The sequence below is a fragment of the Chamaea fasciata genome, unplaced genomic scaffold (assembly GCF_029207755.1).
Source record: "Chamaea fasciata isolate MVZ Bird 193981 ecotype frontalis unplaced genomic scaffold, bChaFas1.0.hap1 SCAF_5, whole genome shotgun sequence".
Lineage (NCBI taxonomy): Eukaryota > Metazoa > Chordata > Aves > Passeriformes > Sylviidae > Chamaea > Chamaea fasciata.
In genome coordinates, this window is record NW_027094090.1 from 23995345 (window position 1) to 24023075 (window position 27731).

The following is a 27731-nucleotide window of genomic DNA, read 5'->3' on the forward strand; positions in this document are numbered from 1 at the left end:
AGTCTCTCTTATGAGATCAGGACCTAACATTGCCTGAGCCTGTGGTGTTGAAAAATTTCCTGTTCCCATATAATGCTCTAGTGTGGCCCCCCGCAAAGGATCACCTGGCTCTCTCTGCACATTAATTACTTCTTGACACAATGCCTGCCAATGAGCCTGCCAAAGCATTATTTGTGATTGAGACATAATCATTTTAAAAAGATTTTTCATGTCTTCCTGGAGCAACAGTCCAGCTCCCCAAATATAATTTAGCACTTGTTTGGTAGGCTCACCGTGCAGTCCAGATTCATTGACCGTGTTCCGCAATTGCATTAATAGCTTCCAATCTAAAGGGGATACTGTTACATCCATCCCTCCTGCAGCGTTAGGCATGTATACCACTGGAAACGCTTGTTTATCTTCCTGTATTTCTTGTAATGTTGGTACAGCACCTGAATCTCCGCTCTCCAAAGCTTCCCTCATAATGCCCTGCCAATCAACTCCGCCCCTAATTTTGCACCGACCCTTTCGAGCACTGTTTTCATTCTCATGATAACGGGCTGCCTCATCCTCTAAGGTAGCTTCCTCAGAGGGTGACAGTCCTCCCCCCCAATCGCTCGGATGCGGCGGGATGGACGGCAAGGGCTCATCTGGGGTCCTAGGTGGTAATGTCAGCCGATTCACAGTGATTGGCTGTGGCAAGTTTTCCCCACCAAACGTAATCATTCCCTCCTTTGCAGGAGCTGATTTCCCTTCCAAGTGCAAGGCTGCTGCTACAGCAACGTGTCTTTCTGCTTTAAATTTTTCTAGGCAATTAATCACAGCGCGCCACGGTCGAGCTAACCTTATTGCCGCCTTATCATTATCTGTTCCAGCCTGCCACAGGCAATCTCCCACCTTTTGCCATTCCTCAAACAGATACACGCTGTCAGGGTCCCGGAAAAAAACGTTTTTCTCAGCATACTCTAGGAGGCCAGGAAGTTCCTTTTTCAAATCTACCTCCTGCACTCCCCGCTTTTGTAAAAAGCATTTAAATAAATCATAGGCCACCTGTTTCTCCATTGCCTACCCTTAACAAACTATCTCAAGGGGAGCAGTCAGGAAATCTGTACCTTTTACCAGTGCGCGCGCATGCAGCCTTTGCAAGGTGGCCCTCCGTCAGTTTAGCAAGCTTCCTTCTGTAAGGTCAGCCTAGGCACGGAGCGGTGTGTACGCCAGCGTACAGGAGCCCTTCTGCCTTCTGAGCGCTGCTTCTCGGAGCTTCACCACTCGCTTACCTCCAGGTGAGTATCACGAGTGCAGTTCCAGTCACTATCACGTCAGGGGTCACCAACTGCAGAGGAATTCGGCGAGGGAATAATGCAATCAATCAATATGATTGGTAAAGCATTGTTCAACTTTATTGCTCATAACATCCGTTCTTATACTTTTGCCCGAAGCGTTTAGCGTACTTGTCAAATTATAATTGGTTAGCATACACTACTCATCTATACTTGATTGGCTATATTAAGCCTGAGAAGGTTCCTCCTCTTGGCCTGCTGAAAACTTTATATATGTGCCACTGCTACGCTCTATTAACAACAAGTTCTTTTTATTTTTGGCCTGTATCCGTGCTTACTGCTGTCCCAAGAACAACTTATCTTAGCAGCGCCTAGGCTGCTAGCACCTGGTATCGGGCCTCTAATTATCCGTGGCCTTGCTCTGCTAACCATTCTTCAACACAGCAGATTGACTGATCTGGAATCTTGAGCTTGACAAAACTGTCAGACGTGTTTCGTATGACAGTAGCTTCATTATGTTGTGTCACTCATGTTCTGTGTTTCAACAAAAGTGCTCCCTTTGTTCTTTCGCATCCTTTCACTTAACGTGTTTGGAATGTTCCCAGTATTACTTTTGTGCTTAGAGACATGTTCCAGACCTGGGAATCGAGAAGAAACACCATTCCTAGGTCTTGCTGGGAAGTAGACATCTATGGAAGTCCACCTAACCAGTCCTCATCTCCTCAAATGCTTGAAGGCAGGCATTAGAACTTTGACACCTCACTCTCCACACATACACCAAAGTACACTTGGCCAAAAGTGCATTAAACAATGTTCCACCTTCTCGCCAGGTGATCCTCTTCCAAGTTACATAGATGAGCAGATGCATGGATTGTAAATCCCAAATGCCCTTTGGAAGCCAACAAATTTAATTAAACAGTACGTTGCACAAGTTCTTCACATAACTGAGAACGAGAGCTCTGCTAAGGAGCAACAGTACTGTAAACTCTAAATAAATGTAAATGAAGTGAGAAGTGCCAGTAAACTCTGTGATGCCGTGTAAGCCAATGAAATCTGGCTGCTCAGCAGTTTGATCAAAGACTGTGCAAGCTAAGCAAATCATTTGCATTTGTGTTTTGATTTAGCACCGATTTCTTTTGTCTGATGCCGGTTTGATTTTAAACATCGGCTAAGCATAATTATTTCAGAAAGTCTCAGTTGTGGGTTTCACCCACACTCCTGAGGGCCCAGCCTGGCAGAAACGTGGCTATATTAACCAGCGAGAGGCTGATCGTGGGTGCCTTGAAAAATGGAGTTCCTGGAGTTCCTTTGTTCTCTCTCTTTAATACCTAATAGCTTAGGTGGGCTTTTGGCCCTTGGCCCAGTGAGAAAAACAACAGTCTTTGAGTAACATTTCCAGGGCCCAATCTACACTTCTGGGCTGGCTCCGAGCCAATTGCAAAGAGAAATCCACAGAACTTTCCAGCTAACTTCTTGACATGTCAAAAGGTAAAATGAAACTCTTTCTCTATTTGGAAACACCTGCTAGAGGTGTAGGGATTGCATGACTACACTCAGCCTTTCAAGAGATTCAAACTAGCTTGAACTTGAAAAAAAGCTAATAATCAGTATGTGAGGGTCACACAAAAACTGTTTACCAACTGAAGCTTTCAGGGGACTTCTCCTGGAATTATCACGGTTCTTTCCATCACTGTCTGTTGAAAACCATGTCTAAGCCTATTCCAGACTCAGATTTATCTACATCTGAAACACAGCCGGCACAAAGTGTAAACACAACAAAACTTTTCATCAGACACCAAAGTGAATAATGTCATCATTAACCTCCTGCCTTCTCCCTCATTTGTATAGTTGTTTGCTGCTGAAAGGATGAAGGCTCCCATACCTGTCCAGAAGGTTTCTCACACATTCTCTGTACTCAAGCACACCTCTGGGCAGGGCTGATATGGGTGCTGTAGAGTCAGGATGTTAAGCTCACTGCATGGATGCACCAACCCCCACCATAGGTCTAACCCTACAAAGCATTTTAGATCCAATTATTTCACTACCACTACTGGAATCACTGATAGACTCTCCATTGAAGAAGAAGAATGTACAGCCTTAACGCACTTGGATTCTGAACATTCAGCACTTTTCAGAATGAGTAAGATTAGAAAGAAAGAAACTGCCATCATTGCTGCCATAAATAAAACTTCTACTTGATTGTTTGGCATTGTTGTGCCTAATTTAGAGCAGAGGTATCCCAAATATAGCCTACCTGAGTAGGCAGTCCAAGACCATGCTCTCAAGACCTGACATTTTGTGGCTATCCCAGAGCAGGTGGCCCAGGACTACACCCTTGGAACCCAACGGTGCGGTGGTGCGTGTCTTCTTACGCCAGGCTAGCCCCTGACACGCCCCCACAGGATCTTGGTGGGATCTTTTTGGCCAGCCTCGTCCTGCCGCTTCGCTACGGTGCAGGGAATGAGAGACGGGACTCTCGGAGGTTTAACTGGGAGTCAAGCTTTTTTCAGGGGGATCCTCGCCTTTAGCCTCAGACGACAGGGGGTTTTAACCAAGGGGAGGGCTCTTGGGGTGGGTACACACACATCCAATGGGAAAAGAGAAGAGGGGATTCATTAACATAACAGACAATGACAATGACCAGTAACAAAAGAGAGGAGAGGAAGGGGAGAACCCTCCAACCAGTCAGCCACTAGGAAGCTCCCTTGGAAGCTTCCAGACCTGGGGGACAGGCCCTGAGAGACTGGCAGGAAGGGGGGATCCCCCTGAGGAATGACACAGACAAGTAAGGCGGGAAAGGGTTGCCAGTCAGGGGCTGTAACTGGGGAAAACAGGGAGAGGCAGAGGGGGAGGCTGTAACATGAGGGAGTCTAAAAATAGAAACTGCACTTAACTGGGATGCAGTGAACTGAAGCATAGATACACCAAAGTACTTAAAACAACTGTAATACATTGAACGTGTAACACAAAATCTCTTGCACCGCTGCACAACAGCACTGCTCAACAACAGCAAAAACACTTTGCAACACCTTGCAAAACACAATGACTCAAGAAAGAGTAAACTGAAGCCTCCCAGAAAGCAAGTGCAGAACCTCTGGGCCTTCACTTTCTGTTGTTATTGGGACTGAATTATTAAAAAAATATGAATATCGCCCTAATGCCAATATCCAACTATGACGGACAAAAGACTCTCTAACAGTTTAAAGTTAGAAAGTGTATGTTTAATTACGACGCCGGGCAGCGTGCGGGATAGCTCCCAAACACACGCGCACCTACAGAAGATCACAGGGCCTTTTTATGTACAGAAGTATTGAATACCCAAAACACAAATGTATATTCATGACTTTAGTACATCCCATTCCCCGCTTCGTATGGTCATTAGCCAAAAGCTATTAAGCATGCGTGGTTTGTTCTTTGCAATGGGTCGGTGGTCTTTTTTATGGGGCGGGGTCTCAAAATGATGAAGTAAGTGAGTCTTCTTCGCTTTGACTTTTTAACCTTTTAGTGTTGGGTGACAACTGAATCCTGTTTTCCTGGGAGTATTTGATTTACGAATTCATTGTCCTTCTTGAAGCCTATTGATTAGTCAGAATACACAAACATAAGTTGACAGGCCTCATGATTTATCAGTTCCTTAAATCCGGCTTCTGCTTATCAAAAGGGAAGTCTATCTGTCTTACTTCAGCCATATCTGGTTAAACTAAAATCTTTAATTCTTCAAAATTAATGTTTCAGGACAAGGAGGGACGCGTTTTCAAGCATGTTTGTAGCGGGCTGCGTGCTGTCGCTTGGCTGGTGGAGCGGCAGAACACAAAATCAGCATAGGCAGCTGGCATAGCAGCAAGTGCCAGCAGTTACCATGGCGTAGGGGGTCGGGGGTCTGTCTGCTCTTCAAGAAGGGACATGACAGAGGAGCTGGGGAATTGTCCTGGATCTCCGGCACTGCGGCCATAGAGCGATCATCTCTTGAGAACTCCAGCGGCCGCCGTCCGCCCGGACTAGGATCCGAGCCCAGCCTGAGCTTTATTTCGGGGACGTGTGCCCAGCGGCACCCTGGCCATGTGCTGAGGGACGAACACAGAACGAGTGAGCCGAGAGTTGCTCGAGCGCTCGTCGCAGCCTGCGGCCCGGCCGGCGCAGCCCCGCCCGTGTCCCGGGGCGGCCCGAGGCGGGGCAGCGCCTCCGGCCGCCTCACAGGCCGCGGGCCGCCTCCTTCCCGGGCGCCCGCCGACACCGCCCTGGCGGCCCCGCCGTCCCCGCCGTCACCCGCCCGGCGCCTCCTCCGCCGGCGGGGGCCTCGGTGACGCCCCCGGTAAACCCCCGGGCGTGCCACCGGCCGTTGTGACGTCGCAGGCACGTTGGTGTTCGCGGCTCCGTTGCTGCCCGGAGCCGGCGCTCAGAGCTGCCCAACCCGCTCCGGGAGCAGCAGCACGTTGGCCGCTGGGAGCACTACGCGAACCTGCCGCCGTCTCGGAGGATCCAGGCCGCCGCCACTGCGCGGGGCGACCTTGTGTGCCTTGTGCCGACCGCGTGTTCTGGTCCTCTTCGTTTCCCTGTCCCTCGTCCTCGCCCTGTCCCTCATCCTCGTCCCGTCCCTCATCCCCATCCACACCCAGGGCCCAGCAGCCCGCCGGGTGCTTCCTGCTGCTGACCGCCCCCGGCAGGGCCATGTGGTTGCACGCCCTGCACAAGAGAGTCAGGCGGCTCTTCAGCAGCAGGCGACACCAGTCGCCGTCCAGTAGCCCGTCCGGGCAGGCTTGTGCCGCCGCCGCCGCCGCCGCCGCCGGTACCTCCGAGCTCCGTGACGAGGTCCCGGTCGCAGTGCACCGCGCGGATGCCCGCGGCGACCCACAAGACCGAGAGAGGAGGTCAGTTCTGTGGGCCACTGATGGGACACCATGACAGCGCCTTCTGGCAGGCGCTGCTGCGGCATTTTCTGAGCCGCACTCCACTAGTCCTCAGCAGACTTCTTCTCTTAAGAAAAAGGCAGACCAAGAGCCTCAGCATGGTGTGACCAACACTCCTCCCCCACCCCCCACCCCCCCAGCAGCTTTGCATCCCATGTGGAAGCACCCGCCCTTAAGGCCGTGTGTGAGATCGTGTTCAAGCTAATGGCTTGAAAACCAAGATTTGTCCTGTCTTTAGAAGTGGACTTTAGATCTTTTCATTGCTTGGAGCTGCCTGGTTGGCTTAAGCACTGTTGGAAGTGTGTGCTGGCAGCCTGCCGTTCTGCCGTGGTCTCTCTGCAGGACTGTTTCGTAGCTGCTCAGACCTCACCCATTCTCTGCCTGCCCTGTGGCTGACCAGTGCAGGATTGCAGCAGCAGCAGCAGCAGCAGCAGCAAGGGAGAGGAACAGAGTCCGGGCAGGGTCCCCAGGGCTGTGTAAAGACAGATTGTTTTCATCTTTTGTCTGCTGGTCTGTTGAGAGCATCTGTTTAATTTTTAGGACACCTCTGCATCTCAGTTCTGCGAACGGCCGTGCAGACGTCGCTGGACATCTAGCAGGAAAGAGCTGCCAACTCAACTTGGCTGAGGACTTAGAAAGAGCTCCGCTGGTGAAGGTAAGCGGACTGTGTTCAGATCTTGTAAGTGGAGCTTATTGACAGCGCGTTACAGGAGAGGTGTCTGGCAGGATTCCTTATACAGAAGGGCCATAGAAACATGCATGTTGTTATCCGCATGGCTTAGGCCTCTGCTAATCTTTGTAGATGTCCTTCAATCCCAGCATTCAGGAGATGAGCAAGTTGTGACAAGAGTGAGAGAAAAATGTTGAAAGTCTTCCCCCTTTCCTTCTACGTTGTCCCTAGGCAGTTCAGCACCAGCAAGAAGAACGTGTGGCTGTTCTGCTCGAACGTGGTGCCCACCCAAATCTGGCAGATGCTAACAGCAACGCTGCCCTTCACCTGGCTCTCCTGTCTGGCAATACTCATGTAGCAGGGCTGTTACTTGAGCGCGATGCCAGTAGTGATGCTCAGAACAAGGTAATCTTGGTGTATGGGTAAAGCTGCTCTTTCGAACCGCTGCCAAACTTGTCTCTGTTTTTCTAATGGAGATTCTCTCTCCTTTCAGGGGGGACATAACCCCCTAAATGTTGCAGTCTCCAAACAGCATGAAGAGATGCTGGAGTGTCTTCCAAAAAAAGCAGCTGGCAGGCATACTGCAAGGCAATGTGAAAGGTGAGGGGTTTGTCTATAAACAGCACACAGGCCTCCTCAGTTATCAGCAAGTGTGACTGAGGAGAGGCATGGGAATGAGCTCAGAAAAAGAAGGAAGAGCCACATGGAAGGAGATCCCCATGTGACTGGTAAATGTAGGTCTGCTCTTGGATGCTCTCAGACCTTTGGTACTGTTGTACCACTGAGGACTGCCACAAAGTGTTGGCTGTGGTGTGCTCTCCCTGCACAGACCTAGACTCACTGGGAAACTTGCTGTTAGCTCAGCAGCAAGGTTGCTCTGCAGGAGAGCAAAGGGGTTTTAAGCAAAGGAACATTAGGTGGTATGAACGGGAGCATTGGGAGAAAGAGAAGCAGCTTATCTAAGGGGACATGATGGGTTCCAACCACAAAGAAAGAAAAAACGTCTTGATGCGTCAGGCAATTGAACAGCTTGCCCTGGGAGTTTGTGCAGCTAGATCCAGGGGGATTTTAAAGAGTAGGAGAAGGAGCCCTAAACAGCATGGCTTTACCTTGTAGTCAAGGCTGCACTGGGGAGGCGGTGAGACTGGAGACATCCTGAGGTCACTTCTAAGCTGAATTCTCCCAGCTTTCATGTACTTGGCTTTCCTTTCACTGTGCTTGTAGGAAAGGGGGAAAGAGTTGATTTGGGAGCAAGCAGGGGAAAAAAATATGCCAAATTCGACATGTTTCTTATCAAATTCTGGATGTTTTAGGATTGCTCAGGCGTTTACCGCAAGCCACGAGGCTGATGTGGAGGAAGACAATCTGCACTTGCGGGAAGAGTTGGAGAAGCTTGAAGTGGAGGTATGGAAAGCCTGTCCCTACAGGAATAAATCATGGGGTGCTTGATGCTTTCTTGTCTGTCATGAGAAATGACAGAAGAGTGTCCTGGGAGCCAGAAGGAGAGAGATCTAAGGAAGTGGTGGTTACATTGGGCTTTGATCTTCCTCAGTCTCTCCTGCCTTCGTGCCCCACCATGCTAAAGTAGAGCTGCCTCTCTTCAGGGTTTCCCCACTCGTCAGTCAGGGGTGTGGGATTCCCTCTCTCTATGCTACATTCGAGGTCTTCCTGGTTCAAGAACGCTCCCCAGGCACCCTGGAGCAATTCCCAACTCCAGAGCAGGTCTGATGGCACAGATCACCTGGGAGCCTTTTCTGAAACGGTGCTCGCCAGGATACAGCCGCTGTCATCCCTCCTGGCCCCACCACGCTGAGGCAGAGCTGCCTCTCCTCAGGGATCCACTGCTTCCCGCTCACTGGGAGCCGGGCACCTCTCTCGGTGCTGCATTTGAGGTCTCTCTGTGTCACTTCAGAAAACTCCCTCTGGCACCACGCTGTGCTCCAGAACAAGTCTGCCACAGCGGTTTTGCTCTGACATTTCCGAGACTCCTTCCTTCTTTAGGAATAAAAGCATTGCAGTTCATGCTTTCCTGCAGTAGCAAATAAAGTGAATACAAAGAGCATCATCACAGGTCCCCAAAAGGGTTGGAGCAGCAGTGTCAGTGCTTGCAACTGTGCCCTAGGAAATCTGTGGAGGGGTAGGAGAGGCCGCCGTAGATGATTTGGAATAACACAGCTTGTGTTCATTTGCTAGTAGAAGCTTTGAAGGTATTTGAGATGATTACAGTTCTTTGGGCAGAGGGTGTGGGCAGGTATCTGCAGCACGTGAATCCTTGGGCAGCAGCTGACCGCCCTGTATAAAAGCTCACCTGACCACTGCGGATTCTTTCTGTGACTTTGCAGTTGCGGCAGATGGAAGAAAAATATCTCAATTCTGAGCGTTGTGTTCGTGACTTGAAGACTGCCATGGATGAGAGGGAAAGGGAAGAGCTAGCTGCTGCCCAGGAACTGCAGGACCAGCTGGGAGCATATTTTGAGAACCAGACTGCTGTGAAACAACTGCAAGAACACGTGCAACGGTAAGGGAACAACGCAGTGGGATGAGGCGTCTGTTGCTTGCAGGAATTGGGAGGAAAGCACAGGACACGTACTCTAATTTTGAAGGACGCCCTTGCTTTTGATTCTGTTATTTCACACTGTTCATCTGGAACTAGTCCTCTCCTTGGAGAATTTTCTTCAATAAGACCTCTATTTCTCTTTAAGCCTTGAAATTAAAGCCATCAGTTTGGAAGCCACTGTCCAGCAACAAAGCAACCGGATTGAAATCCTGCAGAGAGACTTGCCAGCCTGTGCCTCAGTAAGCTGCTCATGAATTGACCCTTTAGTGACTCGTGAGCCTAGTTACCTATTTCTGTTGGGGAAATTTTATGGTGAGGTTTTCCCGGAGAGCCAAGGGGAGGTCCGTTCTTGCATTCTGCTGAATAGAGGCTGCTCTACTTCCTAGCCATCCGGTTTTGAAAATTTTCCCATGCTATAGCAAGTCAAACATAACACTCTAAAAGGTCAGGATTTGATAGCAGTACACTGATGTAGCTATTTTCTGCTTTAGACCCTTCATAATATCAGATGCTGCTTTGGGGTCTCTGATGTGTTTCATTTAAGGTATTCAGCAAGTTAACTGGTGGAAATTCCACAGGGTATATTGATGCCAAGCCCTTTATGCTAGAGACCTGGCTGACATCATCAGACAGGAACAAAAATTACACGTCCCAGAGATTTTGCTGTGCAGAATTGCTTTGCCTTTGGCTACTTGCTGTTCTCATGAAACAGTGAAGAGGACGGCTTGTAGTATCTGCAGAACTCGGTGTGAGCCTTGGAATGTGCCACTGCTTCTACACGGTGGTTAATTTTGGCTGAGACAAGATGTGACCTGAATTAAGAGAGATTTTTTGTTGTTGTTTTTTGTATTGTAGCCAGTGAACTAGGGTTCTTGTTACAACTGTAGTTGTCAATTATAGCTGAAGGTATTTTGAAAAACACTACAAGTACTAGTTGAATTTTGTGATGTACTGATACTATCAAGAGAAGTGGGAAGGCAGTCACAAATCTTTCCACTTTGATTAATAGGGCATGATTTTCAGGTGTACTGGGGATGAGAAAAGCTACTTCTGCCTGTTTTCACTGAGCATTCTTTACATCCCACGTGGTCTTTTCTCTCTCTCTCCCTCTCTCCCTCTCTCTCTCTCTCTCTCTCTCTCTCTCTCCGCACCAAATGGCAGAGGTGATGATTGCTAACAATTTTACAGTGGCATCAAACTTAGGGCCATTTTGATCATTGTTGCTGGGTGTAAATAGTGTACAAATAAAGGGGTGAAGAGGTTTTGTGCAATACTTACTTTTGTCAGTGAGGTGTAACTTCAATCTAGAAAGTCATAATATGCCTTCTTGCTTCCTGTAATGCTTGTATAGGTTCATAACCGCCTGGAAGACATGATAATGAGCTTACAGACAGCACAGGCAGCTGCAGAGGACCACCACAAGCAGGTACAGACAGGCTTCTGTTGATGACTGTTTTAGTCCTTGAATTTTTTGTGTATAGGTAATTGATGAAAAGATCATGTGGGCTGTGTAAGCACACAGCTGTTAAATACCCATCTGGTTTTAGGGCAAGGCACCCTCAAGGGAAAAGGCAGTAAATTTCCTAATTTTCCTACTGCTGTGTTTTGTATGTGTTGTGGTGTGCAAGATAATTGTATTCATCAGTGTGATTTATCTGATGAATTGTATTCCCCATCCCACCTGCAGGGAGTGAGCAAGTGGCTGTGTAATGCTTAGCCGCCTGCCAGGGTTAAGCCACAGCAGATGACTGAGAGAGTGGATGCTGTGGATAGCATGGAGATCAGTGGTTGAAAGCTGAGAGAGGAGACTGGACTTGACAGATCCATATTATCTTTGGATTTTTGTCAGAGCTTGCCTTGAGGCCATGTCAGGTTTTTTTGTGAGACCAAGTGTTTTACCTCCTCTGTGAGGACTTGAGAAAGTCATACACCCTAAAAACTTTTTTTTTTTTTAATCTGAGACTCTGTGCTAGGTGTTTTGTCACTTTTTGTAAAAAGCCAGTAAACATCTCTTGATTTTTCCTTTTTTTGATTTTGCAATTTTTTTTTCCTTAAAAAATGGCACTAAAAGTATCTAGTCAACTTCCAGTCTTTATACTTGAACTGAATCTGCAAGTTCTGTTCAACTCAAATGCATCTGTTAGGCAAATCTTTGTCTCTTTAGATAGAACCATAAAAACCATAGTCAATTTCAAAACATTTTCTTGCTCTCAAGAGATGTACAGCTGTTACAGAAGCCATGAGGGTAGGGTATATTCTGTGGTGGGCACTAGAAATGCATACATTAGAAAGTATGTCATGAACTCTGGAGACCCTTTGGAAGAAAGCTACGGGGTGATTTTGTGTGTGTGTTTGTTATTCCCCAAAGTTCAACCTCATCTCACCACCCTTAGTGCATTCATTCTTTTTACCATCTTCAATTTTTCTTCTTGGTTATGTTTCCCAGGCTGTGTTTTACATTCCACATTAACATTAACCATAGACATTGGATGGGGAGAGGAGAGGGTTTGCATTTAAGTTACAGCTTTCTGTTGTAGTGTTTTCTTTACAGTCACCTTAGTTGCTTTTCTGCCACTGTTGCTTTTACAGGTGCAAAAGCAGAATGTGCTGGCTCTGACGTCAAAGGAATTGCAGAGCATGTGGGAAGAGCAGTTTAGGTCAAGATCCAACCTCGAAGAACGTGTTGCTCAACTTGACAGGGAAAAGGCAGACCTCTTTGAACAGGTAAATCCAGAAAATTCTCCAGGGACCTAAGCCAGTACCCGAAAGAACCACATTAACTTTTTGGTCAAGTTCTTACATAAAGAGCATTTTTTTATTACCCCTGCCATTCAGGCTCCGGATATGTTGTGATCTGGATGATCCAGGAAGCAAATGAAAGCTATCTGGATATCTTGTGTATGTTCTGGAGTGACTCTCTTTGAAAGAGTTCCTAGTATTGTTTGCATCAGTTGAGCACATCAAGCACTGTAGTTCCCCACTTCTTTCTTAGATTCCTTGTTTTCTGGGTAGGGTTGAAGTACTGAAGGGAATAGTATATTGAAAAAATTCCCAAAGATCAAATTCCTCTGCCTGCTGATGAATAGTAAAAGCTTGAGACTGATTGGTATTCTCCCATAATAAGCATACATACATAATCCTTGCTATGAGTTGAGAACTCTTGAAAGTAGTCCAGTGTCTTTTCCACCTGTTTCAGTGGAAGCATCTATTTTTGTTCTTCAGTATTGACCAGTTTTCTGTGAAACCTAATGTGAAACTTGGCTAACAGATGGAGATGGACTGCCGCTTCTCTTGTGGAGAATGCTGAAGACACATATTGCACGTAGCTGTTGTTCTTACTCTCTGTGTGTGTCATGGGTCTTTTCTGTTTTGAAAGTGTGAGAGTGAAAGAAAGAAAGTGAAGCAACTGATGGAGTTAAAACGCCCAGTTGAACTCCGTCTGGACCAAGAAATGAGAAGAAACTTAGAACTGCAGAAAAACTTAAAGAGGTATGGCTTTTTGATATGGTGGAGAGATATCCCTGAATAGGAGTCCAGTTTTACTGAACTGTAATGTAAGAATAGGTATACATACTCCCCGAGCAAACTGAAGTCTCATGTTAGGTCCTGCAGGGTATGTCTCTGCGTGAGCCTATACTTACTTATAGCTGCAAGAGGAATTGCCAATCCAGGTTGCTCTGCAGTTCTCCAGGGGTGGGGAAAGGAGTCTTCAATTCATCTTTTCAGCTGAAATTTGGATGTGCCCGATGATTTGTGGCACAGGAAGAGCAGGCTTTTTCTCAGCAATTCCTGGTACTGTTAAGTATGTTAAAGATGAAGAAAGCTATGTCTGCACTCCTTACTTGAGAAAATATGGAAAAGGTTGCTTATTCCTGTGTGGAGAGTGTGATTGATAACTGGCTAGCTGCAAAAGGTCACGTAGACATGAGAGAGCTTTGCTGAGCACACAGGCACTCTCATGAAAACCAGCAAGGCAGTAAGCTTCGTATGTCCTTGAGCACAGCTGGGATACGATAACAAGACCTTGTAGCTGAAAGATAAGAGGGAGAAGCATGGTAAAACTAAAACTTACTCAAACTATGTAACCACAAAGAAATGTAGAAAGAGGCGTAGCTGACTTTTAGTCTGAGCACCAATCCTGAGCTTAACTTTTGCAATATGTATGAGCTGATTATAGAAGATATAAATATGTGTATGCTACCTAAAATAAACGAGATTTGCTGACCATGATAGCATGAGGCTCTTCTCCTGCGGCTCCGGTTAACCCAACATTCCTGTGTTTCATTGTTTTCTGAACTGATTTGCTGCTTAGGTTGAAGAGACTTCTCAGTAGAGCTACAAAGAAAATACAAGTGTATGAGGAGAGAGAAATGGAGTCACAGCTTAATTTGAAGGGAGAAATGAAGAACAGATATTCTGAAATGGTCAGTGAAGTTGAGAGATTAAGAACAAAGGTGAGCTCTGCTTAATTTGGGGTTTGTTTGGTTGTGGCGTTACTTCTCTTCAAACCTGTGTGAAGCTTTCCCTGTATTTCTTGTCACGTTGATGATTTTCTTTCCTTAGCTGTATTTTAGATTTGATTGATCTCTCTTAATGCTTTTTCTACAGTTAGAGAAGCAGGTGACTATGACTGATACTGATGTAGTTGTCATTCTGGGCAAATATGCAATCCCTAAGTACAAAGCAGAATCTGCAATGGCACAGGAAGGGCGGACTGTCATGCCGAGGGAGGGCAAGCCAAGAGTGGCAGCAAGGCTGGCAGGGTCTATAACCTCATGAGCCTGGGGCCCATCCCCCAGGCACTAATCAAGAAGAACAGAACAGGTCTGGTGAGAGCAGGCAGGGTCAGCCAAGAGTGCAGATCCTCAGGCCAGGCCTTAGGGATGGGCAGTTCTCTGTCCATACCAGGACGTCATGTCTGTGGGTAAGGATCAGGGCTGACAGCAGCAGGCCTCAGCTCAGGCCTGGCCACAATGTGAGGCTATGGCAGCATCACCCTGGTCTGACAGACGGGTTCCTCCTCTGGAAGAGAGGGGAGAGGTACCGCTGTTGCTCACACAGCAAGAACAAGCCTTGAGCCCTGTCCCTGCTGGGACTTTCCTTTTCTGAAAAGTGTTGTTGCTGAGCAAGGAACAATGAGGAGAGGTGACACAGGAAAAGTGCTGTAACTCATTGCTCACTGTTAGCTGTTTCGGCCCATCTTGGCGTGGGGACCCAGAGGTATTGTTGCCAGAGATGTTTTTGAGGTTGCTCTGGCTGTCCAGTAGTAGCGTGTAAACTTTATGTACTTCTCTGCTCATTACTCAGATTCGTTGCTAGAGAAGCCACATTTCACAGTTATGCTCAGCTTTAAAAGGCATCATTGTAGAATCAGTTACTCCTTTGCAGTGGCCCATTTTTAGTCCAGAAGCTAATAGCATTTTTTGCATGAAGAACTGCACAAGGAATCCTCAGGTTCCCATCCTATCACAAATGGTGTGAAGGCTGATCTTGTTGGAAAAGAAGAGCCCAGTTACGTTAAGTTTCTTATACTGAGTATGCAGATGATAAATACAGTCTCCATGGACAACCCCTTTAGTGATTTTAACCGAATTCACTGCCTTTAGATGCCTCTCAGTTGTTTGTATTTCCCGTGTACAGGTTGCTGAACTTTCCCAGCAGCTGGACATGGAGTCTCAAAAAAGCATGCAGCTAGAAGTAGAAAACCGGGATTTGCGAGAAGAACTATCTACCCTGCATGGGAACTGTGAAAAACTGGAGAAGAGCAAATGCCAGCTGAAAGAAGAGGTGGCAAAACTCCAGCATCGCTTGGAGACTAACACGGTGGATCACAGCCAAATAGAACAGTATAAAAGAGAGGTTGATGAAAGAGCAGACCAAGAAATAAGACAAAAACTACATGAAGTCAATCTGTTTTTGCAAGTGAGTAACTTCTTGGCGTGTGTGTGTGTAGGCACTCTGTAAACTTTGGTTGTGGCCACCATTTCTTAGTGTTTTGCTTTAGGTGCCCGATTCTGTGTGTCAGCACTTTACTTGTGTCTTTGCCGAAGGGCAGTGGGTGAATGGCATATGGTTGGGCAGGAGTGCCCTTATGGTGTGTCGCGTGCTGGCAGGTCCCTGAATCAAAAGGTTGCCCAAGGCAGGTTTCCATTTTGCAGTGCTTGGGGCTCTCTCTGTCCTCTGGTCTGCTTCTCACTGTTTGTGCTTGAAAAGGTTTTGCCCCTTCTAGCTGTCACAGCCAGACCTACAGGTCTGGTTTTCTCCTTGTACAGGGGAGAGTGTCAGAAAAGAAGTGACTGAAGTTGCAGGTGGGGAGATCAGGAGGAGGTGAGGCATCCTGCTAAGGTCTTGGAGGAATCCTGTTCTCCATGCCCTGACCTACCGAGACAATGCCCTTCCATTAGTCGCTTTGAATAGTAGTACTGCTTTGGGCTTCATCCTGAGTGAAAAGAATCATTTACCCTGGTGGTAGCTCCAGGGTTCTGCCTTGGTTGCTGATGGCAGTGAGGAGGCACAGCCACCTCTCTGAGCCATGCTGGACCCAGGACGTTGGGTACATGCAGTTGACAGGTCGGGAGAGTTCTCATTTTTCTTTGTGGTTTTGTGGTGGTTGAAGGTGCACTGTCTCCTTCAGGCACAGGCAGCCTCCCAGGACAGACTAGAACACATCAGAGCAAGTCATCATGCTTCCCTGAGAAACCAGCTAAAAGACAGAATTCGAGATCTTGAATGTGAATTGGACAAGATAAAAAATACTCAACAAGAGAGTACTTTTCCAAAAGAATGTGCACAGGCAGAAGTGGAAAAGTACAAGGACCTGTATCAGGAGGAAGTGAAAACGAGACGATGCCTAGCAAAGAAACTGGAAAGGTAAGTCTGTGCTTCTTTTGGACTGGTAGTAAGAGAATCCTTTCTCCTGATGCATATTTCTTGTTAATTCCTCTTTTGCACCTGGCCAGCACTGAAAGCTTATGATGACATGTTTGTGGGGAAAGTACCTTAAGACCGTAACCGTTCAGCAGGCCTTCATTTCTCTTTAATGTTTCAGCAGGAACACAACTGATCATGGCATTAACAGGATACTTTTCAACTTCTTGTTTTAACTGGCAGCTTTTTTTGCCAGTCTCTCTAATCTCATCCTCTGTACAAAAGAAAACATTAATTTCATGTCCTTCATTGTTTGAATAAGGGTAGGCCTCTCAGAGAACAGCTTTCTGTTCTGTGAAGAAAAAATAGAAGTGGTCTTTTTTGGCTTCTGTTTAAGCAGTGGCTCTGAGCTTTGAGCTTTCTTTGGGAAGGGGGGCCAGCCCACACTTGTTACAGAGGTGACATACCTTCCAGAAGAAGCTATGTAAACACATGGCTTTCACAGGCGGCTTTCAGCTCTCCTGATGACCTGTCCTAAGGGTTGGTGGCACCTGCTGCTTCTTGCACCTTGTGTGACATCTTAGAAACAGGCCCTCCAAGCAAGCTCAGGTCAAATGATGTACTATTTTTGGAGGCTCTTCATCTCAGAAGTCAAATAATAGTCAAGGACCTGGAGAGTAACTTTGGGAAAGTGTTACTGCCAAAGGTAACTGGGCATGTGTTTCTGAACGTTTCAGAGCTAAAGAGAGACTTGAAGAAGCCAATGCCAAGCTCCTCTGGGAGCGCCATAAAAATGAATCCTTCATTACAAGCAGCATTGTCAGCGGAGGTCTGGCTGCAGCTCCAGTTCTCTATTCAACTGGAGTGGGACATTTCGGCAACAATTTGAGACTGGACAGAGCTCTCAATCTAGGAGGAAGCTCCCTAAGCTGATACGAGCCTATTTTCTTATCAAGAAGGAGGTTTGCAAGTGCTGTGGCCAAGGTAAGCATTTTGAAATATCATTCTCGACTGCTGAAGAGTAGCCGTATGCAAGGTTCTCCCTTTTTAGCCTGAAGTTAAAATCCACTTATTGTTCTGTGCCATACTGTCCAAGAGGCCAAAGCAACTGCTACTCCTCAGAACAGTGCACAGCCGTATGTTGTAAGGCTGAAGAGTTCTGGTCATCCACGTTGTAAGACCTTTCAAGTCTTAAAACCTGGTCTTCCCTCTCAGAGTCATAAATAGCAAGTACTGTTACTGGTCCGTGCACTGGAATTTGGAAGATGGGGCCTTAGCGCATAGCCAAAGGCAGGGCATGTCTGTCTGCTGCAAGTGTTGCAAAAAGATTTTGGGACTCAAGGCCGCTTGTTATATTTACAAACTGTCAACCTTCCATCCTGACAGCGGTGCCAAAGGCTGCTGCAAATGAATGTGGGTGTCTTGATGTGGAAAAGAATAGTGAACTCTGCTAGCTGCAGTCAGTGTAAATTGATGGATTTATGAATCCAGTTTCCCTACATAGTGTGAGAAAGGGAATGTTGGTTCCCTCTGCTCTCTCTCAACTTCTGTTCCTTTTCTGGTTCCATTTTCCAACTGCCCTCTCGTATCTTAGTGGTCTTTCTTTTGTGAGCTTTTCTCCTTGCCTCCTGTACGTGTCGGCCATGTTCTTGGTCTCACTGAACACCTTTGAACTTAAAGCTCTTCTTCTTTCTTCTTCAGCTCCTAAATCAAAAATCTTCTTTCTCTTCTCTGCAGCCAGATACGTGAGAAGGTTTGTAGCCTGTACTGTTTGACCTTGCGTGCTGCTGGAAGTGTTTTGTCTATTTGTGCTGCTGGGTGTTGATTCAAACCTACCGATGCATTCGCATTGGCCTAAAGCTGGAAATGCTTTGGAGTTGCTGGTTCCTCTGAGGGAAAGAGTAACTGCTGCCGAGTACTTCCGTGCTTTATGTCTTTGTGAAGTGACGGCTTCTGTGAAAGTTCAGCTTCTGTAAGATGGCACCGTATGTATGGATTTAATCTCTTCCGATGGAACTTGGTTAAACTAGAGGAGAAGGCTCTTTGCCCCCTTTGCCTGTTCTGACAGTGAAAAAGTTCTGGGTAGCAACAGTGGTTGGTTGTGTGTGCAGTAGCAGTAGTGCTCTGAAGTTGAGTTCCTAAACCCTGGGTATCATCTCACGGAGTCTTAGAGGATCCAACTTACTCTGTGCTCAAGAAGCTCTGTGGGTAAGTAGTAAGTCAACATCACTTCTTGAAACTGAGAATTACTGAGATGGTGACTGCAGCAAGTCACCCAGTATGTTACTGCCTGAAGAGCTGAGCAGGGAAAGAGGCGTGCTCAGGAGGTTTGGGCTAGTCAGCTGGGATGCCTTCTCCAGAGGGCCGAGGGCCAGGAGAACTGTGGACACACTGCCAGAGTCCTCAGAGGTGTATTTTCGTTCAAAAGCCTTTTCATTCCTTTTCAGAGAAATGCATGTGTTGGCCTTATTTCCACCTATTTCTCTTTCCTCGGCTGGGGATGAGAATCACAAAAAGGTTACTGGAATAAATAAGAGGCAAACAAGACCTTTTTCTTCTCTTCATTCAGCCACACATGTTGCAGAGGGCCCTGTGGATCTTCTGGTCGTTGTGCAGGCTTCATAAACCGGGAAAGTGCTTTCTTCCACCAGCTCAACTGCTACGCTTTGCTTAAGATTAGTCCTGCTTTAGGTCATCTTTTGGTCTAGGCCTTAGATTTCCTGCTTCCTTCCACTACCCACGTCTCATTTCATGTTCTGGAGGGGTCTCTTTTCCCCAGGATTTTACTCTCCACACTTGAAAAAACACTTGAGGCTTGGGGGGAGTTTTTCTTTTGGCACCGCTGTAAGAGTTTGGCTCCATTTCTGTTACACCACCCCCTGGTAGTTACGACTCCAGGAAAGAAACAGTCACAGGTCTCTCAGCCTTTCCACACAGCTCATACGGTCCAAGGCCTTTGGCATCCTCTTGGCCACCACAGGCCATCATCTCCAACTGCTGTGGTATTTTTAGGTTTTACCACGTTGTCCATGTGGTGTAAGAATGTTTTAGGAGTTCTTAACAGTTATATTTGGGTCATATTATGTCTTAACTGTCTATCCAATGTATCATTCTAGGTACAGCAGAAACTGGTTGAAAAAATCACTATGGAGTTGACAGAAGGTAATGTGTCATTGCATTAGGAGTGGTAAGATAAAAGGTGACCCTTTCTATGTCTCAACAGCTTTCAAGCCCTTGTTTTCAACTTCCTCTGCTAAGCACAGAGATTTTTTTCTGCTAGCCCTCTAGTTCAGGCTTGAATGTGAAAAATTCCTGCTTCCCAAAATATTGCATAGAATGTTATGCGCTTGCCTAGAAAAAAAACAAGCAAAAAGAAAACAGACACACTCGGTTTAAGATGAAGTTGCCCTTCACTAGAATTAATCTCCAGCAAAAAGATCAAAGAAGCCCCCAGATTTTTATTGATCTTTATAGACTTCAGCCATCCCTTCCTTCCCTGCACGTGGATTGCGTTCAGTACTAAGCCATACCGTACACGTTCTCTGCTGTTAGGTCTTGATTTTTCTTGCTGTGATTCATGGCTTGTCTTTGTAGCCTAGGTGTTGCAGTCTTGTATTGAATAAGTAAGGAGAACACGACCAGGAATTGTGGTGGTGTTAAAGGTTTTCTAATAAGTTCGATGTATTACAGTTGTTTTATGTACCTTGATTTTCTGTACCTTGGTTCACTGTACGCCAGTTCAGTGCTGTTCCTATTTTTAGACTCCCTCATGTTGTAGCCTCCCCCTCTGCCTCCCTCTGCCTCTTCCTGTCTCCCCAGTTACAGTCCTTGATTGGTTAATTCTTCCCGCCTTTGCTGACTGTCTGTCATCCCTTGGGGAGATCCTCCCTCCCTGCCAGTCACTCAGGGCCTGTCCCCCAGGTCTGGAAGCTTCAAAGGGAGCTTCCCAGTGACTGGCTGGTTGAAGGGCTCTCCCCTCCCTCCCTTCAGTTATGGGTTAGTGTTACTGTCTATGATGTTAATGAATCCCCTCCTCTCTTACCCCATTGGATGTATGAGTAGCCACCCCGAGTCTCCGCCTTCTGTATAAAACCCCCTGCCTCCTAAGGCTCAGGGTCTCTCCGAGGCTCTGGTCTTAGGACGAGGGTCCCCTCCCTCCAATAAAGCCTAAGCTTCAGTTTGCCTCCGAGAGTCCCGCCTTCCATTCCTCCACCACGGCAAAGCGGCAGGGCGAGTCGGCTGCAAGGATCCCACCAAGATCCTGTGGGGGCGTGTCGGGGCTGGCCAGGCGTAAGAAGACACGCACCGCCACAAGGAATAAAAGACAACATTTCTTTAGGAAGAGATCCTTCAGTGGTGTTTAGGCAAACATGAGTTCAATGCTTGCAACATGGAGCATAAAACACGCTCTGCAATTTGAGGCCAGGTGTCCAAAGAGGAAATCCACCTGCCCTCTTAAGGGCCACTGGAGTCATAGGTAGCCTCCAGAATGTCTGTCACCAGCTTTAGAAATGCTGTTGTATTGTTCTATGTGTATGCACATAAGCAAATGTGCACAAAATGTTCTTCCTTTGTGCCCAGCTCTTCCCACGTTAAGTGTCCTTGGAAAATTTAAAGTCTCGCTCAGGATTGCAGACTGTTGTGTCACGTAAAATGTTATTTCAGTGCATTCATTAACTCTTCCTGTCTGCTTTAAAAGTAACATAAGGAATCTTGTGTCCTTTTCCCGCAGCCACTGCTGAACTTGAAACTGGATGTGCTGGATTTTCAAAAAAGTTTCATTTGGACCAGGATCCTCTTTGAAGAATAAGAGAGGAGTACCGGGATGTTTTAACTAAAAATTATATCATTAAATTAATTTCTGTGGAAAGACTCTGGACATTTTTTCTTTTTATAGAGCATCTGTGGGTTCCCTTCTCCCCGCCTCAGATCTGAAAACTTTTTCATTGCGGTCTGAATATAAACTCTCATTCTATTAAATGGATGTCAAGCACAGTGCACTCATCGGTTGGGGTTTTTCTGCCCAGCTGGCTTCTTTTGCACTCACAGTATGAACCACATCCGTTTTTTCTGACCAGCAGATTGACTGATCTGGAATCTTGAGCTTGACAAAACTGTCAGACGTGTTTCGTATGACAGTAGCTTCATTATGTTGTGTCACTCATGTTCTGTGTTTCAACAAAAGTGCTCCCTTTGTTCTTTCGCATCCTTTCACTTAACGTGTTTGGAATGTTCCCAGTATTACTTTTGTGCTTAGAGACATGTTCCAGACCTGGGAATCGAGAAGAAACACCATTCCTAGGTCTTGCTGGGAAGTAGACATCTATGGAAGTCCACCTAACCAGTCCTCATCTCCTCAAATGCTTGAAGGCAGGCATTAGAACTTTGACACCTCACTCTCCACACATACACCAAAGTACACTTGGCCAAAAGTGCATTAAACAATGTTCCACCTTCTCGCCAGGTGATCCTCTTCCAAGTTACATAGATGAGCAGATGCATGGATTGTAAATCCCAAATGCCCTTTGGAAGCCAACAAATTTAATTAAACAGTACGTTGCACAAGTTCTTCACATAACTGAGAACGAGAGCTCCGCTAAGGAGCAACAGTACTGTAAACTCTAAATAAATGTAAATGAAGTGAGAAGTGCCAGTAAACTCTGTGATGCCGTGTAAGCCAATGAAATCTGGCTGCTCAGCAGTTTGATCAAAGACTGTGCAAGCTAAGCAAATCATTTGCATTTGTGTTTTGATTTAGCACCGATTTCTTTTGTCTGATGCCGGTTTGATTTTAAACATCGGCTAAGCATAATTATTTCAGAAAGTCTCAGTTGTGGGTTTCACCCACACTCCTGAGGGCCCAGCCTGGCAGAAACGTGGCTATATTAACCAGCGAGAGGCTGATCGTGGGTGCCTTGAAAAATGGAGTTCCTGGAGTTCCTTTGTTCTCTCTCTTTAATACCTAATAGCTTAGGTGGGCTTTTGGCCCTTGGCCCAGTGAGAAAAACAACAGTCTTTGAGTAACATTTCCAGGGCCCAATCTACACTTCTGGGCTGGCTCCGAGCCAATTGCAAAGAGAAATCCACAGAACTTTCCAGCTAACTTCTTTACATGTCAAAAGGTAAAATGAAACTCTTTCTCTATTTGGAAACACCTGCTAGAGGTGTAGGGATTGCATGACTACACTCAGCCTTTCAAGAGATTCAAACTAGCTTGAACTTGAAAAAAAGCTAATAATCAGTATATGAGGGTCACACAAAAACTGTTTACCAACTGAAGCTTTCAGGGGACTTCTCCGGGAATTATCACGGTTCTTTCCGTCACTGTCTGTTGAAAACCATGTCTAAGCCTATTCCAGACTCAGATTTATCTACATCTGAAACACAGCCGGCACAAAGTGTAAACACAACAAAACTTTTCATCAGACACCAAAGTGAATAATGTCATCATTAACCTCCTGCCTTCTCCCTCATTTGTATAGTTGTTTGCTGCTGAAAGGATGAAGGCTCCCATACCTGTCCAGAAGGTTTCTCACACATTCTCTGTACTCAAGCACACCTCTGGGCAGGGCTGATATGGGTGCTGTAGAGTCAGGATGTTAAGCTCACTGCATGGATGCACCAACCCCCACCATAGGTCTAACCCTACAAAGCATTTTAGATCCAATTATTTCACTACCACTACTGGAATCACTGATAGACTCTCCATTGAAGAAGAAGAATGTACAGCCTTAACGCACTTGGATTCTGAACATTCAGCACTTTTCAGAATGAGTAAGATTAGAAAGAAAGAAACTGCCATCATTGCTGCCATAAATAAAACTTCTACTTGATTGTTTGGCATTGTTGTGCCTAATTTAGAGCAGAGGTATCCCAAATATAGCCTACCTGAGTAGGCAGTCCAAGACCATGCTCTCAGGACCTGACATTTTGTGGCTATCCCAGAGCAGGTGGCCCAGGACTACACCCTTGGAACCCAACGGTGCGGTGGTGCGTGTCTTCTTACGCCAGGCTAGCCCCTGACACGCCCCCACAGGATCTTGGTCGGATCTTTTTGGCCAGCCTCGTCCTGCCGCTTCGCTACGGTGCAGGGAATGAGAGATGGGACTCTCGGAGGTTTAACTGGGAGTCAAGCTTTTTTGAGGGGGATCCTCGCCTTTAGCCTCAGACGACAGGGGGTTTTAACCAAGGGGAGGGCTCTTGGGGTGGGTACACACACATCCAATGGGAAAAGAGAGGAGGGGATTCATTAACATAACAGACAATGACAATGACCAGTAACAAAAGAGAGGAGAGGAAGGGGAGAACCCTCCAACCAGTCAGCCACTAGGAAGCTCCCTTGGAAGCTTCCAGACCTGGGGGACAGGCCCTGAGAGACTGGCAGGAAGGGGGGATCCCCCTGAGGAATGACACAGACAAGTAAGGCGGGAAAGGGTTGCCAATCAGGGGCTGTAACTGGGGAAAACAGGGAGAGGCAGAGGGGGAGGCTGTAACATGAGGGAGTCTAAAAATAGAAACTGCACTTAACTGGGATGCAGTGAACTGGAGCATAGATACACCAAAGTACTTAAAACAACTGTAATACATTGAACGTGCAACACAAAATCTCTTGCACCGCTGCACAACAGCACTGCTCAACAACAGCAAAAACACTTTGCAACACCTTGCAAAACACAATGACTCAAGAAAGAGTAAACTGAAGCCTCCCAGAAAGCAAGTGCAGAACCTCTGGGCCTTCACTTTCTGTTGTTATTGGGACTGAATTATTAAAAAAATATGAATATCGCCCTAATGCCAATATCCAACTATGACGGACAAAAGACTCTCTAACAGTTTAAAGTTAGAAAGTGTATGTTTAATTACGACGCCGGGCAGCGTGCGGGATAGCTCCCAAACACACGCGCACCTACAGAAGATCACAGGGCCTTTTTATGTACAGAAGTATTGAATACCCAAAACACAAATGTATATTCATGGCTTTAGTACATCCCATTCCCCGCTTCGTATGGTCATTAGCCAAAAGCTATTAAGCATGCGTGGTTTGTTCTTTGCAATGGGTCGGTGGTCTTTTTTATGGGGCGGGGTCTCAAAATGATGAAGTAAGTGAGTCTTCTTCGCTTTGACTTTTTAACCTTTTAGTGTTGGGTGACAACTGAATCCTGTTTTCCTGGGAGTATTTGATTTATGAATTCATTGTCCTTCTTGAAGCCTATTGATTAGTCAGAATACACAAACATAAGTTGACAGGCCTCATGATTTATCAGTTCCTTAAATCCGGCTTCTGCTTATCAAAAGGGAAGTCTATCTGTCTTACTTCAGCCATATCTGGTTAAACTAAAATCTTTAATTCTTCAAAATTAATGTTTCAGGACAAGGAGGGACGCGTTTTCAAGCATGTTTGTAGCGGGCTGCGTGCTGTCGCTTGGCTGGTGGAGCGGCAGAACACAAAATCAGCATAGGCAGCTGGCATAGCAGCAAGTGCCAGCAGTTACCATGGCGTAGGGGGTCGGGGGTCTGTCTGCTCTTCAAGAAGGGACATGACAGAGGAGCTGGGGAATTGTCCTGGATCTCCGGCACTGCGGCCATAGAGCGATCATCTCTTGAGAACTCCAGCGGCCGCCGTCCGCCCGGACTAGGATCCGAGCCCAGCCTGAGCTTTATTTCGGGGACGTGTGCCCAGCGGCACCCTGGCCATGTGCTGAGGGACGAACACAGAACGAGTGAGCCGAGAGTTGCTCGAGCGCTCGTCGCAGCCTGCGGCCCGGCCGGCGCAGCCCCGCCCGTGTCCCGGGGCGGCCCGAGGCGGGGCAGCGCCTCCGGCCGCCTCACAGGCCGCGGGCCGCCTCCTTCCCGGGCGCCCGCCGACACCGCCCTGGCGGCCCCGCCGTCCCCGCCGTCACCCGCCCGGCGCCTCCTCCGCCGGCGGGGGCCTCGGTGACGCCCCCGGTAAACCCCCGGGCGTGCCACCGGCCGTTGTGACGTCGCAGGCACGTTGGTGTTCGCGGCTCCGTTGCTGCCCGGAGCCGGCGCTCAGAGCTGCCCAACCCGCTCCGGGAGCAGCAGCACGTTGGCCGCTGGGAGCACTACGCGAACCTGCCGCCGTCTCGGAGGATCCAGGCCGCCGCCACTGCGCGGGGCGACCTTGTGTGCCTTGTGCCGACCGCGTGTTCTGGTCCTCTTCGTTTCCCTGTCCCTCGTCCTCGCCCTGTCCCTCATCCTCGTCCCGTCCCTCATCCCCATCCACACCCAGGGCCCAGCAGCCCGCCGGGTGCTTCCTGCTGCTGACCGCCCCCGGCAGGGCCATGTGGTTGCACGCCCTGCACAAGAGAGTCAGGCGGCTCTTCAGCAGCAGGCGACACCAGTCGCCGTCCAGTAGCCCGTCCGGGCAGGCTTGTGCCGCCGCCGCCGCCGCCGCCGCCGGTACCTCCGAGCTCCGTGACGAGGTCCCGGTCGCAGTGCACCGCGCGGATGCCCGCGGCGACCCACAAGACCGAGAGAGGAGGTCAGTTCTGTGGGCCACTGATGGGACACCATGACAGCGCCTTCTGGCAGGCGCTGCTGCGGCATTTTCTGAGCCGCACTCCACTAGTCCTCAGCAGACTTCTTCTCTTAAGAAAAAGGCAGACCAAGAGCCTCAGCATGGTGTGACCAACACTCCTCCCCCACCCCCCACCCCCCCAGCAGCTTTGCATCCCATGTGGAAGCACCCGCCCTTAAGGCCGTGTGTGAGATCGTGTTCAAGCTAATGGCTTGAAAACCAAGATTTGTCCTGTCTTTAGAAGTGGACTTTAGATCTTTTCATTGCTTGGAGCTGCCTGGTTGGCTTAAGCACTGTTGGAAGTGTGTGCTGGCAGCCTGCCGTTCTGCCGTGGTCTCTCTGCAGGACTGTTTCGTAGCTGCTCAGACCTCACCCATTCTCTGCCTGCCCTGTGGCTGACCAGTGCAGGATTGCAGCAGCAGCAGCAGCAGCAGCAGCAAGGGAGAGGAACAGAGTCCGGGCAGGGTCCCCAGGGCTGTGTAAAGACAGATTGTTTTCATCTTTTGTCTGCTGGTCTGTTGAGAGCATCTGTTTAATTTTTAGGACACCTCTGCATCTCAGTTCTGCGAACGGCCGTGCAGACGTCGCTGGACATCTAGCAGGAAAGAGCTGCCAACTCAACTTGGCTGAGGACTTAGAAAGAGCTCCGCTGGTGAAGGTAAGCGGACTGTGTTCAGATCTTGTAAGTGGAGCTTATTGACAGCGCGTTACAGGAGAGGTGTCTGGCAGGATTCCTTATACAGAAGGGCCATAGAAACATGCATGTTGTTATCCGCATGGCTTAGGCCTCTGCTAATCTTTGTAGATGTCCTTCAATCCCAGCATTCAGGAGATGAGCAAGTTGTGACAAGAGTGAGAGAAAAATGTTGAAAGTCTTCCCCCTTTCCTTCTACGTTGTCCCTAGGCAGTTCAGCACCAGCAAGAAGAATGTGTGGCTGTTCTGCTCGAACGTGGTGCCCACCCAAATCTGGCAGATGCTAACAGCAACGCTGCCCTTCACCTGGCTCTCCTGTCTGGCAATACTCATGTAGCAGGGCTGTTACTTGAGCGCGATGCCAGTAGTGATGCTCAGAACAAGGTAATCTTGGTGTATGGGTAAAGCTGCTCTTTCGAACCGCTGCCAAACTTGTCTCTGTTTTTCTAATGGAGATTCTCTCTCCTTTCAGGGGGGACATAACCCCCTAAATGTTGCAGTCTCCAAACAGCATGAAGAGATGCTGGAGTGTCTTCCAAAAAAAGCAGCTGGCAGGCATACTGCAAGGCAATGTGAAAGGTGAGGGGTTTGTCTATAAACAGCACACAGGCCTCCTCAGTTATCAGCAAGTGTGACTGAGGAGAGGCATGGGAATGAGCTCAGAAAAAGAAGGAAGAGCCACATGGAAGGAGATCCCCATGTGACTGGTAAATGTAGGTCTGCTCTTGGATGCTCTCAGACCTTTGGTACTGTTGTACCACTGAGGACTGCCACAAAGTGTTGGCTGTGGTGTGCTCTCCCTGCACAGACCTAGACTCACTGGGAAACTTGCTGTTAGCTCAGCAGCAAGGTTGCTCTGCAGGAGAGCAAAGGGGTTTTAAGCAAAGGAACATTAGGTGGTATGAACGGGAGCATTGGGAGAAAGAGAAGCAGCTTATCTAAGGGGACATGATGGGTTCCAACCACAAAGAAAGAAAAAACGTCTTGATGCGTCAGGCAATTGAACAGCTTGCCCTGGGAGTTTGTGCAGCTAGATCCAGGGGGATTTTAAAGAGTAGGAGAAGGAGCCCTAAACAGCATGGCTTTACCTTGTAGTCAAGGCTGCACTGGGGAGGCGGTGAGACTGGAGACATCCTGAGGTCACTTCTAAGCTGAATTCTCCCAGCTTTCATGTACTTGGCTTTCCTTTCACTGTGCTTGTAGGAAAGGGGGAAAGAGTTGATTTGGGAGCAAGCAGGG

The 27731-nt window shown here is 47.7% G+C and overlaps 1 protein-coding gene across 1 annotated transcript; it reads left to right on the plus strand.

Moving 5' to 3' along the window:
- The first annotated feature begins 5927 nt into the window (after positions 1 to 5927).
- Positions 5928 to 21118, plus strand: LOC136290081 (ankyrin repeat domain-containing protein 26-like). The gene is made up of 16 exons (XM_066184523.1): positions 5928 to 6127; positions 6707 to 6821; positions 7068 to 7241; positions 7330 to 7436; positions 8150 to 8240; positions 9179 to 9354; positions 9539 to 9632; positions 10745 to 10819; positions 11983 to 12117; positions 12770 to 12882; positions 13706 to 13847; positions 15034 to 15315; positions 16028 to 16263; positions 16998 to 17244; positions 19377 to 19422; positions 20993 to 21118. Exons 1-14 carry the CDS (start codon positions 5928 to 5930, stop codon positions 17191 to 17193), a joined length of 2136 nt encoding a protein of 711 aa, XP_066040620.1. The 3' UTR covers positions 17194 to 17244; positions 19377 to 19422; positions 20993 to 21118.
- The last annotated feature ends 6613 nt before the right edge of the window (positions 21119 to 27731 follow it).